This window comes from Carettochelys insculpta, chromosome 5, assembly GCF_033958435.1.
Source record: "Carettochelys insculpta isolate YL-2023 chromosome 5, ASM3395843v1, whole genome shotgun sequence".
Taxonomy (NCBI): Eukaryota; Metazoa; Chordata; order Testudines; family Carettochelyidae; genus Carettochelys; species Carettochelys insculpta.
In genome coordinates, this window is record NC_134141.1 from 113,867,571 (window position 1) to 113,886,803 (window position 19,233).

General features: G+C 41.8%; 1 protein-coding gene across 1 annotated transcript in view; it reads right to left on the bottom strand.

Moving 5' to 3' along the window:
• Positions 1-19,233, bottom strand: part of SKA1 (spindle and kinetochore associated complex subunit 1) — a 38,196-nt gene that overhangs the window by 14,272 nt on the left and 4,691 nt on the right. The window contains exons 2-5 of the mRNA XM_074994351.1: positions 13,961-14,063; positions 11,396-11,520; positions 9,832-9,923; positions 7,746-7,883 (exon numbers count right to left, since the gene is read on the bottom strand). Of these exons, the coding sequence (XP_074850452.1) occupies positions 7,746-7,883; positions 9,832-9,923; positions 11,396-11,520; positions 13,961-14,048 (443 nt within the window). The 5' untranslated portion in view covers positions 14,049-14,063. The remainder of the gene's footprint in view (positions 1-7,745; positions 7,884-9,831; positions 9,924-11,395; positions 11,521-13,960; positions 14,064-19,233) is intronic.

The following is a 19,233-nucleotide window of genomic DNA, read 5'->3' on the forward strand; positions in this document are numbered from 1 at the left end:
CCACAGTGAAATATGGGAGTGCACTTATCTTGTCCTAGTAGAATACAGACAGGCCTTCGATTTGTGGCTGGAAGGCTGAAATGACTGCCAAATGCACCATAGAAAAATGCGTTAAGCCTGGATATTTCAGATGAAATACACTCATCCCTCACTTTACAAGCAAAATTGGTTCCCAACTTTCTGCTCGTGGGCAGAAACTCGTAAGAGGAACACTAAATTCCTATTAAATAACACGTAAAAGCCTCTGATTAGTTCCTAGGGCTCCCAGCTCAGGGAAGGAGGGGCAGCAGGTGGTACTGCTTTTGAAAGGTGAGTGAACCTTGGGTTGGGGAAGGTTAAAGGCTGGGGGTAGTTTGGAGCTGTGAGCAAGAGGGGGGATTAAAATCTGGTGGTGGGTTGGGGGGCGCTCAGGCTGCCGCAGTTTGGGGCCAGGAGGAGCGGAAGGGATAGGTGCGGGCTGTGGGGCCGTGGGGGGTCAGGTGGCGGAGGGGCTCTGGCTGTGGGCTGGCAAGGGGGTCTGGGTGCTGTGGGGGTACAGGTGGCTGTGGGGGGGGCCTGGCCACAGGGTGTGTAGAGGCGGCTGTGGGGGGTACAGGTGGCCGCAGGATGGTATGGCAGCCACAAGGGGGGGGTCTGGCAGCGGGGCCACAGGGGTTACAGGTGGCAGCAGCATCTGGCCACAGGGCTAGCAGGGGTGTCGGGCTGCAGGACATACAGGTAGCTGCGGGGTCAGACTACGGGGCCCAAGGGGAGGGGGGGTGCAGACAGCAGGGGTGTTCAGGTTGTGGGGCCGGGAAGGGGGCCTGGCTGCCGCGGTTTAGGGCTGCAGGAGTGGAGGGGGTCAGGCGGGGGGGGGTGTGTGTCTGGCTGAGGGGCCGGGCAAGGGCGTCAGACTGCAGCGGGCTGGGGCTGCATGGCTGGCGGGGCGGGGGGTAAGTTCACTCAGAGTGAACTAAGGTAAGTAAGGTGAGTCCCTCGTTTAACGAGGGATGAGTGTAGCTAATGCAAGGAAGCACCCATGCAACGGGGAAATTCCCTGTTCAGTCACCCAATAGGAAAATTTTGTTCACTTTTCCAGGTACAACTGGTCAACGCTTCCAGCTGCTAAGACTTGTTGCACCCCTTCTGAACAGAAGTGCTCCCCCAGATTTAGTCATGCAGCATCCATGCTGTAAGAGGGGAACCAAGCTGGCCATGATCCTGAGACAGCAGGCCTGCATGACAAGGAAAGGGTCACTGAAGGAGCACTACCAAGCCGAGCAGTGTGCTGAAACAACATTGACACAGCCAGTTGGAGGCTATCAGGATGACCTGAGCTTTCTCTTGCTTTACCCTTAGAAGGGCCTTCCTGATGAATTGGACTGGCAGGAATGCAGACAGAAGGCAATACATCCAAGGCAGGAGGAAGGCATTGGAGAGGGAGTGTTTGCCCAGACCCCAGCCCCAGACATGGACTGATGCAAGAGAGAGTCACATGGTAGAGGGCTGTGGAAAGAGCTCCCCCTTGCCAGTTGATGTAGAACATCAAGGCCAAGATGTACATCAGAACTCTGACATTTTGCTTGACATATGGAGGAGAAACACCATGCATGCCTTGTGGACCACTTGGAGCTCCTTAATGTTACATGGAGCACTATCTTCAGTGGGGACCACATACCCTGAGTCTGGAGATCGTAGAGGTGGGCCCTCCAACTGGAATCTAAGGCATCTGGGACCAGCTCAATCAAATGGGAAGAATCACAAAATGGAATACCTGCATGAATGTTGTTTGGATCAGACCACCAAGTGAGGTATCATTCACCAGATAATTACCACCATTTCCAGATGGTGTCTGGACTGTAAGTAGATCATTGCCGACCATTGCTGAAGGGGTCATATCTGAGCCTGGTGTGGCACACCAAATATGTGCATGCTGCTATGTGTCTCAGAAGTTAGGGGAACACTTTGGCTGTTGTCAAGGGGAATGCCCAGAATTCTGTAATGAGATTCGTTAGTGACCAGAATCTTTCCAATGGAAGGAACATCCTGGCTGAGGTTGACTTGAGCAGCGCTCCAAAGAATTCTATCCTCTCTATTGGTCTCCACAGATTTTGTCATTCACCAACAAGATGAGACGACAACGAATAGTGAGCAGCAGTTCAATGGCCCCTTGAACCCTGGACAAGCAATTTGTCTGGATATTCTGCAGCTAGCTGGAACAGGAAGATCACAAACTGATAGTAGTTGAGACATGCTGTACAATAGAAAAGTCTGTGTCCCTCAAAGACAGCAGTGTAGAAGTATGCCTTCTTGTGGTCGAGGCTGGTGTACTACACTCTACAGAATCTACAGGATGAGAGGATGACGAGGGCCAGAGAGACCGTGTGGAACTTCATCTTTGTTAGGCAGCAGTTCAGTCTGCATCGATCTGATATGGGTCACAGTCTTCCCTTCCCCACTTGGCCTTTAGAATCAAAATGTACTGGGAAATACGATCCCTGGTTCCCATACAGTATAGGAATCTCCTCTATTGCACCTATGCACAGTAGTCCCTCTACTTGCACAAAGAGTCTTGTAAGAAGGGTCCCTGAGAGGGATGGGAAGGGATTGGAGGAGAGGACAGAAAGTAACTGCAGGGTGTAACCATGCACCACCATACTGAGGATCCATCAGTCCGATATTACAGTCTCCCAAGCTGGCAGGAAAGGCAATAGACAGTGGACAAATAAAAGGGGGAAGAGGAATTGGGAAACAGACTAAAAATGACTTCAGGCATATCCTCAAAATGGGTGCCCGCCCAATCATTTAAAATTGGTAGAGCCTGGCTGGGTGGAAGCCTGGGGCTGTTGACCTAGATACCTCTTAAAACCCCTAGATTTTTTTCTGGATGGCTCCTGTTGGGAAGGCTGTGGCCTGAACTGCTTACACGAAGAGCTGGAGAAATAGAGGCCCAATGTCTACAGGACTGTACAAGAGCCCCTGAGACATAGGGACACAAAAACATCCATACTGGGCTAGGCAAAAGGTCCATCTATCCCAGTATCCTGATTTCTGACAGTGACGAATGAACAGAACAGGTAATCAAGTGATCCTATGCCTGTTGTTCATTCCCAGCCCTGACAGAGGCTAGGGACACCATCCTCTCCACTAACCAGGAGGATGGACCTATCCTCCATGAATTTATCTACCTCTGTTTTGAACCCTTTTAAAGTCCTGACCTTCACAACATCCACTTGTAGGGAATTCCATAGGTTGATAGAGCATCATGTGAAGAAATACTTCCTTTTGATTGTTTTAAACCTGTTTCATATTAATTTTATTTGGTGACCCCGAGTTCTTGTGTTATGGTAAGGAATAAATAACACTTCTTTATTTATTCTCCCTGATTCCAGTAATGATTTTGTAGACCTCTCATTTTGCCCCCGGCCTTATTCCTTTCTCTTCTTAGCTGAAAAGTCCCAGTCTTATTAATCTCTCCTCATATGGTAGCTGTTCCCTAATAATTTTGGCTGACTTTTTTTGTACCTTTGTACCAATTCCAATATTTTTTTTAGAAGAGGTAACAACATCTGCACAGAGTATTGAAGATGTTGGCATACCACAAATTTATATACAGGCAATATATTTTCCGTCTTACAATGTATACTTTTCTCAATGATTCCCAATATTGTTTGCTTTTTTGGACTGCCACTGCTTACTGAGTGGATGTTTTCAGAGAACTATCCACAGTGACTCCAAGATCTTTTCCTTGAGTTGTAACAGCAAATTTAGACATCATTTTATATGTACAGATGATGCTGAACCCTTGGTGATTGTTGAGTCAGTGAGTGGTGCCAGGAAGAGTAAGAGGCTTGGCACCAGACACACGCATGTCATGACAAAGTCAGCCTGGGAAATTGCTGCCAGTCTGGGGAACATGACCAGCATCCAGTTGATCTTCTCCTGTGATAAGTACTGGGAGTCACAGAGAGTTCCTACACTGACTCCAACACTTTTGCTAGGGATGCATGCCTCACAATGTAGGGCTTTGGTGCCACCATGTATAATAAGAGAGACATGCAGGAGGAGAGTAGGCAGGAGGTTCACAGGGGGAGCGCTCCTGTAGGCTGCATGTGATCTGCAGACTGCAGGTTGCCCACCACCACTCTAATTACTATGGGAACTATAAACAGAGGAAAACTTAACTGCAAGAAAAACTAGAAGAACCAGTTCCAACAAGAATCAACAGTGTTAGCTGCAGCAGCCCAGTTCCAGGGTTACTGACAGCAAAACAGAAATGAGGGGAAGAGACGGGAACTGGCAGTGGCTATTCCGCAGCATGCGTGTGCCAGAGGGCACCGGAGCCAGAACCCTACGGATACTGAGGACGGAAAAGATTTCTGGCACCTGTGCATATGGTGAGCACCCATAGCAAAGTTGAAGGGACATGAGAACACATTTCAACTATTGGGTCTGCACCTTTTTACAACAAGCACTCTTAATAATTAAGCACCTCTGCTCCTTCAATTTAGGGATGAGACAACTCACAACCCATATAGCTACAAATGCTTAAAAAGTCTCGCAGCAAAAGACAAGAACACCAGACTTAACATATCTGAAATTTAAACATAAGACCAAGTGAAAAAATTTTCTGGCTTTCTTTAAACATCAATGTTGGTGTGTGGGTGTGAAAAAGAAACAATATTTTCCCTTTCTGCACACTCATTACCTGGAGATTTTTTGCCTCAGGGCACCAAATATGAACACCAGAGATGGCTGTGTAACTTAAGAAGTTTTGATCATCAGTCCTGTACTCAGGTAACTTATGAAGTAACCAGGTATTTCATTACCAAAAAAGAAACAAGAATGATGCATCTTAAGCAGAAGCTACATGTGTAATCAAGAGTAATATTTGAAGAAAAACAGTAGTCAGTTCTCGGAACACCAGAGTGCGCTATTGCACAGACAGATACTGGAAGGAAACATCAGCAATTACAATCCATGAAGAGCCTTTCTTGCATTTAACAGAACAATGGTCCCCAGTTCAAGACAGATTCAGATGAGTGGAAAAATCCCTACACAGACTGTTCAGTATGTAGACTAGGCTACATTCCAGATCTCAGATGTGAAAATAATCCTACAAGTCCCTGGCAGAATCTTTCCATGTGGTTTTTGAAATATGCTTTAGCAAAATCATGTGGTCTCAGGGAAGCTTTGTAATCACTGTAACTGAGCCTCATGACTGAAACCAATTTTAATTTGCCAAAGAAAGAATTAATGGTGACAGTCAGGTTAAAAAAATTGTACTATTTAAGAAAAGCTTTTATCTGCTTATTAAAAACACTATAGGTTATCATACCTGAATTGTCATTAAATTAATTTCTCTCTGGAGGGTTTTCCTTTTATTTCTTTTGTCTGGGACAACAGAACCCCAATAGTCAGCTTCCCTTTTCTTTATAATAAATTATCAGTAGAAAAGGGTTGGAAAAAAATTAGAAAAACTATTTCACAAAAAAAAATTTCAAACGCTGTTTCTATATTGCTTGGTTTGAAATGGACCCTCTTCTGCACAATTTTTCATGCAGTTTCTAAACAGAATTTTTCCATTTTCTCTAATCATTATTTTAAAATTATTTACCAAAAACATTTGGTGCCACTTATGTCAGGGTCACAGAACCTTTTTAGCAGGTGATTCTGAAAAGGTACAAGACCCTGATACAGGAATCTAGGAACTGCAGTGATGCTTAGATTTAGCACAGTCAGTGGTGCCAAACTGTCAGTATTGGACTCGGTCAGGTCAGGTGGAGACCTCAATGCCATTTTGGATAATCTAACCTCGGTCCCTGGTCTTGACTGAACTGGCAGATCCAGGAACTTTCATCTGCTCATGTTGATCACAAAGACTGCGTGTACACAGTGTACTGCTGCTGGCAGGGTCATGCAAATGAGGGGACTTGACAATGCAAATGAGGCACTAATTTACAAATCACATGCCTCATTCACATACTCTTGCATGACCGCTTTCCCAGCAGAGGCTTCTGTTGCCACAAAACAAGCTGTTTAGACGGGGTTCTGTTGACTAAACCCTGCCTTGTCGACAGTCTCATATCCCTGACAAAAATGAGGGATAAGAGGCTGTCGACAAAGGTGGTTTTGGTCAAAAGAACCCCACCTACATGGGTTGTTTTGTGGCCAGAGAAGCCTCTGCCGGGAAAGCGGTCATGCAAGCGTATGCAAATGAGGTACGTGATTTGTAAATGAGCACCTGATTTGCATGACCCTGCCGGCAGCAGCATGCCAGGTAGACATAGCCAAAATGGAGTAGCTGTCCAGAGATGACAGTGCTGGGTCCCTGCTACTAAATTCAGTTGGCCAGGTGGATCCAGAGACCTTGGTGTAACAAAGTGGAGACACAATCATTTTTGGCAAGCAGTTCTTCAAACTCTCTGGTGCTCAGGCATCAGTACTGGATTTTCTTCAACCCAAATGGATCTTTGGGACCACTTTGTCAGGGGTTCCCTGAAGTCAAGAAATGCCTCTCTGGTACAGATTCACTCAGTCAAAACAGATGAAGGACTTCATTGCCATTATTGCAAGCAGAATCTGAATTTAGTGTTAGATTCACTTGACTAGGTCTGAAGAGCTTCCCTTCAGAGCAGACGTGTGAAATGACCTTCCTAGCTTCATAGCACCAATTGTTCTCATGCCATATGGACATCCTTCTTTTCTCTGTCTTGAGAAAAGCTGATTAACTGATGATCTAACAACAAACAAAAATAGCCTCTAACGGACTGAAGGAAAAACAACCAGGTCAGAGCTGAGGATATCTAGCATGACTATACCTTTGTCTAGTCAAACAATTAGCCTATAGCAAGCTGTGTTGTACTACCATGCAACATATTAGCTGTTTAAGTGGACCCTGCTATTGTGCACTAACTGTTCCCTAGTATTCATTGACCTACTTTCATTTCAAAGCACAGCAGATCAAGGCACACTCAGAGCATCTGTGCACCACAGGGGAAGGTCGAATTAAGGTACGACAGCCTCTTATCCCTCATTTTTGTCAGGGATATGGGAATTTCAGCTATATAAATTATGTTGCTAAAGTCAACGTGCCTTAATTTGGGCTTCTGCTTCATCTCCACTAAGACAGGCTGGTGGGAGCCTGCGCTCCCATCAACTTTCCTTACTCCAAATGGGGGTTGGGTGTACTGCAATGAATGAGGACACCCTGTAAAGTTGTTTTAGCACATCCCCAGTGGGCATGCTAAATCGAACTCCAGAAGATCGACTGCGGCACGGTCAATCTTCCCTGTAGCGTAGATATAGTCTAAGAAACTTTTAGTGCATGGTACCAGATTCATATGGATAGCTAGTACGTGGCCTGCTAATGCACTGTAGAGTTACATCCCAGCTTGCTGTGCACTAACCGCTTGTTTATACAAGTCTGAAGAGTTTCTATAATGATTTTAAACAGTCTATAAAATTTTAGATTAAAAGCATGATGGAATATATCACAAAAACCAGGATTTTTAATAAAATATTGTTGACAGACACTTCTGGAAAATAATTTAACTCTATGCAAGGTTTGATTAATTTTACTTAGTAATAAAATTTATGATTCTCAAATACTGCAGCATTGTGGTGACTGCGGTGGGCACTATTTCCATTGGAATTTTAAATATTTCAGCATTCATGTCAGAGATTTTGTAAAAGCTCATTTTTTCCAAAACCTATATTTGGATCCCATTTGTACAAGACATCAAGAAAACCTCTTGTTTACTTACGCAGGAACACCTTCAAATTCCTGTGCCGTTATTAAGGTTGCTTCTTTAATAAACTTTGGTTCTTTAACAGGTTTCTTTGGATGTTCAGGTTCAGCAACTTTATTGTGTTCTTCAGACTTTACAGTTAGTCCAACAGACCTGTAGAATGAGTGGAAATTAAGGATAAAGATAGATGATAACCAGTAGTTATGAGCATATCAACAAGTTACCAGATCTCCGCTCACACAAATCTATAGTTCCTCTTCTTCCATTGGCTGTCAAGACAAAATTACTGTATTTGCAACAATATGTATCTTAATTGACTGTTCGTTATAATTTTTTGTTTTCCAGTTAAAGAGAGGCTGTTAACAGCATCAGTTACAAGTTTAGCATACCACTGAATTCCACAGATCGTGAGAAGTCTTACTTTTCATCATTTGCTTGCATCTCAAAAACATGAGCCACCTTATTGGTTTTACCAGATTTGAAATACGTCAGATCCCTTTGAAACATAAGTTCAAATCTTGGTAAGACAGACTGACCACCAATTTACCCTGTGATGCAAATAAATTTAACCTCAAGCATCCTATGTGTAGTTCTCTTGGAAGAGCTCAGAAAAGCCACAGTCTTTTCTATTCTGCATGAACATTATGAATCCCATGGTACTTTTTAAAAAAAAAAAAATCTGCCCCACCAACCTCCTCAGATCAAATATCCTTAGACAAAATCTGTTCTCTTTCTTTCCAGTGTTGTAGTGTATGCCAGTTGTCCACTTGGCTGCCTCTGTTCTGCACAATCTGGGCAGCAATATGAACAGAAGGACATATTTCACTAATTTAGGTATTGTTTGCTAAGTGCTATTGTATTCCGTGGGATGAAAATTGCCAAATAAACATTAAAAAGAATCAAAAATAAATCTGAAATGTTAACTAATGAAGGACTGATTTGCAACCCTGGCCCCTCACATAGTACACTACCATAAAAGAGTAAGATCCTTCCTTTCTAAAAGGCCCCAGGGGCTAACAGTATGAGACACTGTACAAGCCACAGCAGTCTATAATCATGTCCTCATGGCAGCACAGCAGCATAGTATCACTGCAGCTAATGACCTGGGTTTGACATCTCATTTAAAAGAAGGCACTTCCACCAATGCAATACAAAGATAACCGGCTGGGGTGTTAGTTCAGATTGACTGAGGATTACAGTCACCTGCTGAATTAGAAATTAAATGCCCCAAACTTTGTTTACATAGAATAAAGTTTGTCCAGTTCTGCCTTTTGCCCTTCCAGAATGTGCACAATAGCTAAACTTAAACCTCCAGAAACACAAAAATTAGGGTTACACAATCTGAATTCTGCCTCCTGGAACTGGCAATAGCCACTGGAAATGGTTCAATAAGAATGGGGTCAAAACTTAAACTAGCAAGTGAGCTGGTGGATTCTCCAGCAACTGGATTCTTTTCTGGATGCTGAGCTATAATTGAACATATGCTCAATACAGGACTATTTGGATGAAATGCTATGGACTGTGTTAAACTGAAGGTCAACATCCCAATGTACCACAAGCCAACTCTTCTCTACCACTGCCTCTGGCTCCTGCACTGTTCCTATACTCTCTTATACTATACGATCTGGATGCCTGCCCCTCACAGCCCAGTTGTCCCCTCTCAGATTTCCTCTCCATGGAAGAGAGGAATTCCAGGATAGGACCCACAGGCTGAGAAACTGGAGAGAGGATGCAGGACCTAAATCAAGGAAGTACAAACATTTTCAGAAGGCAGGGTGCAGCAACAATCCCCCACATTCATTCCCTCCCAATTCCTCAGACTTCCCCAATACTATTTGGGCACTGTTCCACCTCTTACAACATTCCCTCCACCACGCCCTTTGCTTTTACTACCCCAACAACTCTGCTGGTCTGAGCACTGCAGACATACAGTATATGGTAAGACTTCTTAATACTTCAGAGCTAAGAGGAATACTACTAATATACAGCGGTTGATTGAATCACAGAGCTTTGCAGTTAATATCTAGTACTGAGAGCTGAGATATACTGATTTTTACATTGCCAGTGGCACCAGGAATCTGCCTAGGTGAGTAATACATACCATTTTGGGGCTGCTTTGGGTAGATGGGGAGGAATATTTTCACGGAGATGCTGTGCGTCATTATAGTCCCTCTCAACAGACTTTTGTATCTCCTGAAATGAAGGATATTCACTCTGAGCAGTCTGAAGTTACTGAAAATGGTGCAATGGAAATGGTTTCATACTACCTAGATGATATGAGAAAGACCCTTCACAAATATGCCTTAATGTGGTTAATGGACCTTGCTGTTTTTCCATAATAGACCCTCACTCTTAATTCTGTAGAAGCAATATAGAGCTTAGAAATTCAGCTGCTTTTCATTCTAACACACTTGAGCCAGAAAAGGCAGGAGTGAGCCAGTTATAGTGGAAAAAATATTGAAAAAGGGGTGCACTATAGAAAATAAAACTCTGCTTGCCATTAGCCAGAGGGAGAAGTATACAAAGAGATAATGGGCAGCCTGACACCAAATCAGAACTCAGTACTAATGTAAAATAGATCCATTGTGTAAATCTTCTGTACTTTCCTGCCATGCTTCCCTGTGTCTTGAGATTGATTTAGGAAGTCTGTCATGTCAATCAATTTATTGAAACTGAAATCTTATTACAAGAGTGTTGCTAGGAATATGAGTATCTAAAAGCAATTAGTTGCTGTGGAAATAATTATGTCACAAAATTATAACATCAGGTTGAGAGAGAAACAGGAAGAGAGAAAGCTTCAGAAACAAAGCTCCTGTTTGCATAAAACTGTCCTTAGTAATAAAGTCAGGAACAACAATAAGAACAAGCAGGATTGATTCTAAATGTTCACAGCTGTTATGTTTAAGCAGGATGAAGAAAAATGGATGATTTAAAAAATTAAAAACAAATCTTTTAAATTTAAATTGGATTTTTTATTTTTTAAATAATCAAAATACTAAATTTCTCATTTAAAATAACAATTACAATTAAATCTCATCACAGCATATTACACATACATTTACAATCTCATAAAAATGAATTAATGGTTCCAGTTTGTCTCCGTATCCTTGTAATTCTCCTGTAATTAAATTTGACTATCACTGAAATGTAAGAAAACAGAATGTGACAGTATTTTCTTAATAGAACTGTATTCATTAGAGAAGTGTAATAAGAGCAATACTTTGAAAAGGTCACAGAAGTAATCACATTCAAGTGAATACTCATGTATGAGCTGTAGGACACAGAGTGCATAAATCACTTCAATTGTCAGATCCCAGAAGACAGTGCTAGAAAATAGCTGTAAAAAGAAAGAGTACGAATGAACACATAACTTGTCCTGTTGGCTTCATGAACAATATTTTGTTGTTGCTATGCATGCATTATATATCTCTGCTGAACGCGCTTGCCATAACATCCTCATGCCTCTTAGGGACCTAGAAAGGAACCATTCTGGACAGATCTGAGAGATGCTACAAACAGAACAAAACAATCTCAGGAGCAGCTGTGTTGGTCTGTAGCTATACAAAAAACACAACCAGCTCCTTAAAGCCTAATAAATTTAGTGTTTCATTGGTAAGATTCACTTCTTCACAATGGAGTTGATAAAAATAACAAAATAAGTTTACCTTAAGTGAATTCTTTAGTTTTTCTTGATGCTCAACTTCTATTTCCATTTTATTCAGGAGATCATTTAGGAGAAACATCTCATGCCCTATTTTACAGAGCACAGATTTCAAGGATGGTTCCTGACCTATCGAAAAACAAGGGGAAGAAAAAGTGAAAAATAAAACAAAACACAAACTGTATGTGCCTGGTTCTCTCTCTCTCTCTCTCTCTCTCTCTCTCACTCACACACACTCACACACACACGCTATTTCTACCACCAAAAATTTTCCACAATCCTTCTCCACATCATCCTCCCACCTTTCTAGCCAAGAATGGAAGGCAGTGTCCTCTTACAACACAAGTGATTATTCTGTGGTCTAAAGTGTTCAGTGCCATCCTAGCAAAAAGTATGAGAGCTGGAAATAGGATGTTAACTTACAGTTAAATCTCAGCAAAACAGTATAAAACACTGTAAATTAACCAAACTAAGTCTATATCATGTGCAGACATAAAACCTGTGTTAAAAGAACACTATTAAAGTTGAAAATTCAAGCACTAAAACATTATGAAATGCCAGAATTAAGGTGGCCTGATCAACCTGAATTTTGCCCTGTAACCAAGTGCACCTGCCCTCCTGGCTCCTGTCTTTGCTAGGCTCAGATAAAGTCACTTGGAGACTGCTGGGTTCAGTAACAATTGGTACTTTTATTTACAAGTTTGTGCTCCTGACACCTTCTCACCATATGGTGTACACAGCTCTGGGTTTCTTGTGTCTGAATCCAGGAGGGAAGGACTTTTCTCCTGCCTGCACTCCCTTATTCTCCTCTATCCCACCTCCTTTCTCTGGTTTCCTTATTCCCAGTCTCTTATGTAGCCCTGGGCTAATTGCACGGGCAGCTGGTGCTCATTCCCCAAGTACCATAATTCACCTAAATGAGGCTGATCCTTTAGTCTTTCTGCCCAGCACCTTGTCACAAGCCCAGTTCCACAGGTCCATTATGGTCCAGTCTATAATCATCTATCACATACCCAAGAATCTCAATGTTATGAACACCTCAAAAGTGTTTCATAATTCTGAAATGTTTGCAACTCTAAACATAGCATTACTCTTCAGTGTCAAATGGTTTTCAGTAGTTTACATTTAACACTGCACTGTGTTAGAGTTTTGCTTTTATCTTCAGAGTTTTGAATACCAGCCTATAATGTGACTAGTTACATAAAGAAAAAAGCCAACCTGTGAGATACAAATTTATTAACGTATGGCTGATACTCCTAAGTATACTTATTTTGGTCGATTTTGCCTAAATAAAAAGAAAAAAGGCTAAAAGTGTTATTTCTTATTGAAGAGCACATTCCGGGCCTTGCTGTTCCCGCTTGGAATTAGACAAAATTCTGCTAAACTTCAACTCTGCCAATTCTATGGTACTGAAGAATTGAAGTATTGCATTCTCTCATGCTAAAGAAAATAAAGGTCTATACTGGACTTCCCCTCTCTCAGTCCACCCTCAGCTTTCTCAGCTTCCAACTCCCAAAGGGTCCTTCTCACATTATAGACAAACTAAGGTCTTTCCCTTCTAAAAGGTCCTAGATCCTTCCTACCTCTATAGATGTTGCTCAGATTATCTTCTCTTCATCTCTGAACTCAGTGAATACACTGTGCACAATCACTGCCTTGAATTCCCCTCCTACAACTCCTTCCTTGATCCTTTTGCATCTGGCTTCTGATGCCTCCACTCAACTGAAACTGCCTTCATTTAAGTTTCTCATGATCACATCATGGCTGCATTTCGCCTCACCATTAACATCTGGGATGGTGGAAAAACTAGTTTGAGACAGAGGGGTCAGATTTCTATCCATCTACTGTTTAAGGATGTTGAGGGTTTTTGTTTGGTGTAACAGTATGCAGTATTAACATTAGTTAAAACAGAACCACCCCTTTTCTTAGACACAGATGCTAAGGACTTATGCATAAACGTTAACCTACACTTTTATGCCTGTAGGATCTGTTGGGGGTAAAGACTGATACAGTTTAGGTAGGGTGGTATGGAACAACTTAGTGTGCTGCTGGTCATGCTGTCTCTGTTCTGTGGCTAAAGCATCAGTTTAAAAGGCTGTCAGTCTAGAACCATTCAGTTGCTTAGCTTCCCTGGTACCCTTGCTAATTCCCTATTATTGTTCCTTTGATCCCACACCATTGCCCCTGTCCTTTTGCTGGTTGTCCTCCAAATTTTGTGGTCTTCTGTGTCTGTCAAGCCCCTCTCATCTCATTAGGCCTCCAGCTCCTTCAGGTAGCTACAAAAGACTATCATGTTATATGTATATGACAGTCTATAAAAAACAAAAACAAAAACACTTAGTTCATGGTTGATTTTCCTCAAATTTACACAGTAAATTTCCAAAAAAGAATATGGCCATGGCAAGAAGATGAGTATCAACAAAAATTATCCCACAATTGTACAAAAGTAACAGTAAAATAGTCCTGAAATGATCATTTAGAAGGTCAATAATTCTTGGAAAATTCTTTACCCAAGTGTGTACCTAAATACGCTTCCCTGAATATAAAAACACCCGCAGAGCTCTCTTACCCATGTTTCTTAACTGAAGAGTCTTTTTGATAGTTGAAATCTTGACATTGATATGAGAGCATAAATCTTCCAAATCCGAGGAGGCCATATTCAAACTACTGCTCTACAAACAGAAAAATACATTGGTACACTTAATCACATTGTAAGTACAAGCATTTTTGATGGACTGTGCTGGGTATGGCCCCAAGTGCAACTGAATAATCCTTATATGCACAATGACAATAGAGAGCAAGTGACACCTACATAATAAAAAGTATACACAGGTTGAATCTATCTCGTTCTGCACACTGTGGTCTTGCAAGATCTGCAGTCCAGCATTATTTTGGTTAGCTGAAGTCCATTTATCATGGGTGCGACCAAGTTTCACATTGTCCTGTGAAGTTTGTTTACAGCAACCAATCCCGACCCTCAGTGTTCTCTGATGTTATTTAGCTCTAATATACTTCAACTTTCTTCTAAGAACCCAGTAAGCAGTGGAAGCATTGGTACTGCTGCTAGACAATATTGATCTCCATTGGTTCAGCAAATTCTCTGGTTCAGCACCAGGTCCGGGTGCCAAACCAGAGAGATTCAACCTGTACTTGACCAGTGAACAGAACATTTCAGTCACTTCCTCATCACTTCCAATATTTCTGAGGAACCAATTAATATTTCTCCCAAATACCCACCAAAAAGAACTTGCACTAGCCCCCACCTTATGAAACCATAACAGCAATCAAGCAGATGTCACAAGAAAAACCCCTGGAATGAATAGCATTCCAGTAGAAATCTATAAGCAGGGTAGCTACCATACTCCATAGCACCTCACCTGGCTCTTCTGCCTTGCTGGGACCAAACGTTAATGCAAGAGGATTTCAAGGAAGACAACATTACCTAATTCTAATGAAACAAAACAGCAGCAATGTAGCACCTTAAAGACTAACAAAATGATTTATTGACTCATTTATTTATGCTACATTGCTGCTGTTTTGTTTCATTGGAGTACAGACTAACATGGCTACCTCTCTGTTACTATTTAACTCTGCAACAGTGGTTCTTGACTATTTAGCATTGTGGGCCACATATGCAGTTCACCGTGTGTGAACCTCATCCACATTTGTGTGTATACACACTCGTCACATAGTCGTGAAGATATCTGTGCTGACTGGGCCACAAGTAGCCCTACAGCTGATAACCAGTACTCTAGGGAAAATAAGATGGTGGGAGAACCTGTGATATTCATTGCAACACTTTCCCACTCTAGGATGAAGGGAAAATTCTTGCACAGATTATTTTGAATAGACTTAACACCTATCTTGTAGAACCATCCCTCCCAAATTCTGATGTGAATTTCAGTTTAGAAAGGGTACTACAGAAAAATCCTGGGAGCAGAATGGAGACCTTTTACATACTGTTAATCGATTAAGCTAAAGCTTTTGACTCTAAAGTTATGAGAGACTCTGGAAAGCTTTTGTTTATCTTTGGATGTCTTGCAAAGTTTATTTCTGTTATTCAGTCCTTCCATTATGGGATGGATGATGACTGCAGATGTGGAAAATGGGGACATTAAATCCTTTCCCAGTCCCTAATGACACCAAGCAAGCTTATATGTGACTGCAAAGCCTTTTTAACCGCCCACCCCCACCTTTTTTTTTTAAACTATGCCTATGGATGTATTTCAGGATACTGACAGAGTATTTATCCAATTCCACCCCCAGGGAAGTGGTTCAATCTGCAATATTTCCATGTTCAACTGACAATGGCCTATTTACTCATTAATGAACTTTATTTGCTGATGGCTCTGCTCTGGTTGCTCACTAGATTGATGACATTCAAGTGATAACTGATCACTTTGTGAAATGAAAATGATTGACTGCACAAGTGATTGTTCGAAAGAAAACAAGCTTAAACTAGCTAGAGACAAACGTCAACAAGAAGTCATTCTATAAATATATTAGAAGCAAGAAGACGACCAAGGACAGGGTAGGCCCATTACTCAGCGAGGGAGAAACAATATCAGGAAACTTGAAAATGGCAGAAGTACTTAGTGACTTCTTTGTTTCAGTCTTCACCAAGAAGGACGATAAAGAAATGCCTAACATAATACATGGTAGTGGGAAGGGGGTAGGTTTAGAGGATAACATAAAAAGAGAGCAAGTTAAAAGTTACTTAGAAATTAATCAGATGTCTGCAAGTGACCAGGGCCTGATGAAATGCATCCTAAAATACTTGAGGAGCTAATAGAAGAGGTTTCTGAGCCTTTAGCTATCATCTTTCAAAAGTCTGGAAGCAGGAAGAGATTCCAGAAGACTGGAAGAGGGCAAATATAGTGCCCATCTATAAAAAGGGAAAAAAGAACAGCCCAGAAAACTATAGACCACTCAGTTTAACCTCTGTGCTGGGAAAGATAATGGAGCAAATAATTAAGGAATTCATCTGCAAACATCTGGAAGAAAATAAGGTGATAGGTTGCAGACAACATGGATTTGTAAAGAACAAATTACACCAGACCAATCTGACAGCTTTTTTTGACAGGATAAGAAGTCTTGTGGATAAGGGAGAAGTGGTGGATGTTGATACCTAGACTTAAGTAAGGCATTTTACATGGTCTTGCGTGATCTTCTTATCAATAAACTAAGCAAATACAAATTAGATAGTGCCACTATAAGGTGGGTGTGCATAACTAGCTGGGTAACCAACGAAACAAAACAGCAGAAATGTAGCACTTTAAAGATTAACAAAATGATTTATTCATTGATGAACTTTTGTGGGACAGACCCACTTTATCAGATCAACTGTTCTTAAAGATTAGTTATTAATGGTTCAGTCATGCTGGAAGGGCATAATAAGTGGGGTTCCGCAGGGGTCTGTTTAGGGACCAGTTCTATTCAGTATCTTCATCAACAATTTAGATATTGGCATAGAGAGTATGCTTATTAAGTTCGCAGATGATGCCAAGCTGGGAGGGGTTGCAACTGCTTTGAAGGATAGGGTTATAATTCAAAATGATCTGGACAAACTGGAGACGTTTAATAAGGACAAATGCAAAGTACTCCACTTAGGAAGGAACAATCAGCTTCATACATACAGAACAGGAAATGACTGTCTAGGAAGGAGTACTGTGGAGAGGGATTTAGGGGCCTAGTGGATCACAAGCTAAATATGAGTCAACTGTGTAATACTGTTGCCAAAAAAGCAAACAAGATTCTGGGATGCATTAACAGGAGTGTAGTGAGCAAGACACGAGAGGTCATTCTTCTGCTCTACTCTGCACTGATTAGGCCTTAACTGGAAATATTTCATTTCAAGAAAGATGTGGAAAAATTGGAGAAGGTCCAGAGAAAAGTAACAAGAATGATTAAAGGTCTAGAGAACACGAGCTGTGAGGGAAAACTGAAAGAACTGAGCTTGCTTAGTTTAGAAAAGAGAAGACTTAGAGGGGACATGATAGCAGTTTTCAAGTACCTTAAAGAGGGTTACAAGGAGGAGGGAGAAAAATTGTTCTCCTTGGCATCTGAGGATAGGACAAGGAACAATGGGCTTAAACTGCAGCAAGGTAAGTTTAGATTAGACATTAGGAAAAAATTCCTAACTCTTAGGGTGGTTAAACACTGGAATAAATTACCTAGGGAGGTTGTGGAATCTCCATTGCTGGAGATTTTTAAGAGCAGGTTAGATGGATACCTATTGGGGATGGTCTAGATGGTGCCTGGTCCTGCCAAGAGGGCAGTGAATTGGACTCAATGACCTCTCAAAGTCCCTTCCAGTTCTAATGTTCTATGATTCTATGAAAGGCAAATTCATATTGTACAGTATATGAAAAATGTGAACAACACAAAAAGATGCTACAAACTGCAATAAACATGGACAGTCTTGTCTCACAATTAACCATGTTTCCAATTCTTGCATTAGTTTAACTTCACATACGCATGTTTAACCACAGTATTTGTTGAATTCTCGTACATTACCATCAACATGAACTCCATCATAGGTCTCAGAGAGGAAGCTGTGCTAGTTTGTGTCATCACAAAACAAAAAAGCAGTCCTGTAGCACTTTTAAAGACTAACAATATAATTTACTAGATTCATCAGGATTTTCCAGACCTGAACAAGTGGGTCTGTCCTATGAAAGCTTATCACCTAATAAATTATAGTGTTAGTCTTTAAAGTGCCACAGGACAGCTTCTCCATCATAGGTATTAGTTCTGCATACAGAATTTAAAAAGTGCACTGTTTAGACAAAAAAGAAGTTCACTTAGCTTTTCCTGAAGCAGAACAGTAAATGCTATTTAATTTAGCAAACTGAAAGCAGGGCAGAGCACAATGAAGTAGATGGAAAACCAGAGCCTACGTGCTTGAACTCTACAATAAAATTAGTAACAGAGAGAAAGCCGTGCTAGTCTATATACTATCAAAACAAGAAAGCAGTAAAGTAGCACTTAAAGTGCTACTGTACTGCTTTTTTGCTTCTATAATAAAATAGTTTTAGTCCTTAGATTTATGGGACTCTACTGGCTCCCTCTGGTGGTTAACTGGCACCTGAAAACTATGGAATTTTGTGGTTCTTTTTATAACCCACACACTAATGCCTGGCTGGGTAAACTTTTTTGGGTCAGGGTCCACAGACGCACAGAAAAATCAGTTGGGAGCCACATACAAACGAACAGCAAAAAACAAAAGGCAAAAAACCACCCACTTCACAGATATGGCCCCTGACTAATGAGCAGAAAAAAGAGGCACTCACCTCACTCATACCACTCGGGATGCAAAGGTTCCCACTTGCACTCTAACTCCATGGTGGTAAGGGGAGAGCACCAAGTCTGTAGGCTTTATCCCAGGCCGAATTAACTCTTGTGCAGGCCCATGTCTAGAAGATTTTGTGGGGGCCCTTTGGCTTTGTGGTGCAGCCAAAAATGACAGGTTCAGTGTGTGAGATGGAGTGGTCAGGTAGTGGGGCTGAGGGTGTCAGGTCTGAGCAGGAGGTAGGGAGCAGGAGCAGTGTGGAGTGTGTGGACTGTACAGGAGGTAGCATGCAGCAGCATACTGGGGCTGTATTTACATGTGCCGCTTCTTCCGGAAGTGGCATGGTAATGAGCCATCCAGAAGATGCTAACGAGGCGTGGATATAAATTTTCCATGCCTTATGAGCATATGGGCATGTGATTCAGAGTCCAGAAGGAGCTCTTTCAGACTCCAAAATACACGTGCAGATGCACAGCCTGTGGGGACCTTCCAGAAGAAGGGTTTCCTTCCGGAAGATCCTCGTGGGCTGTGCGTCTGCACGTGTATTTTGG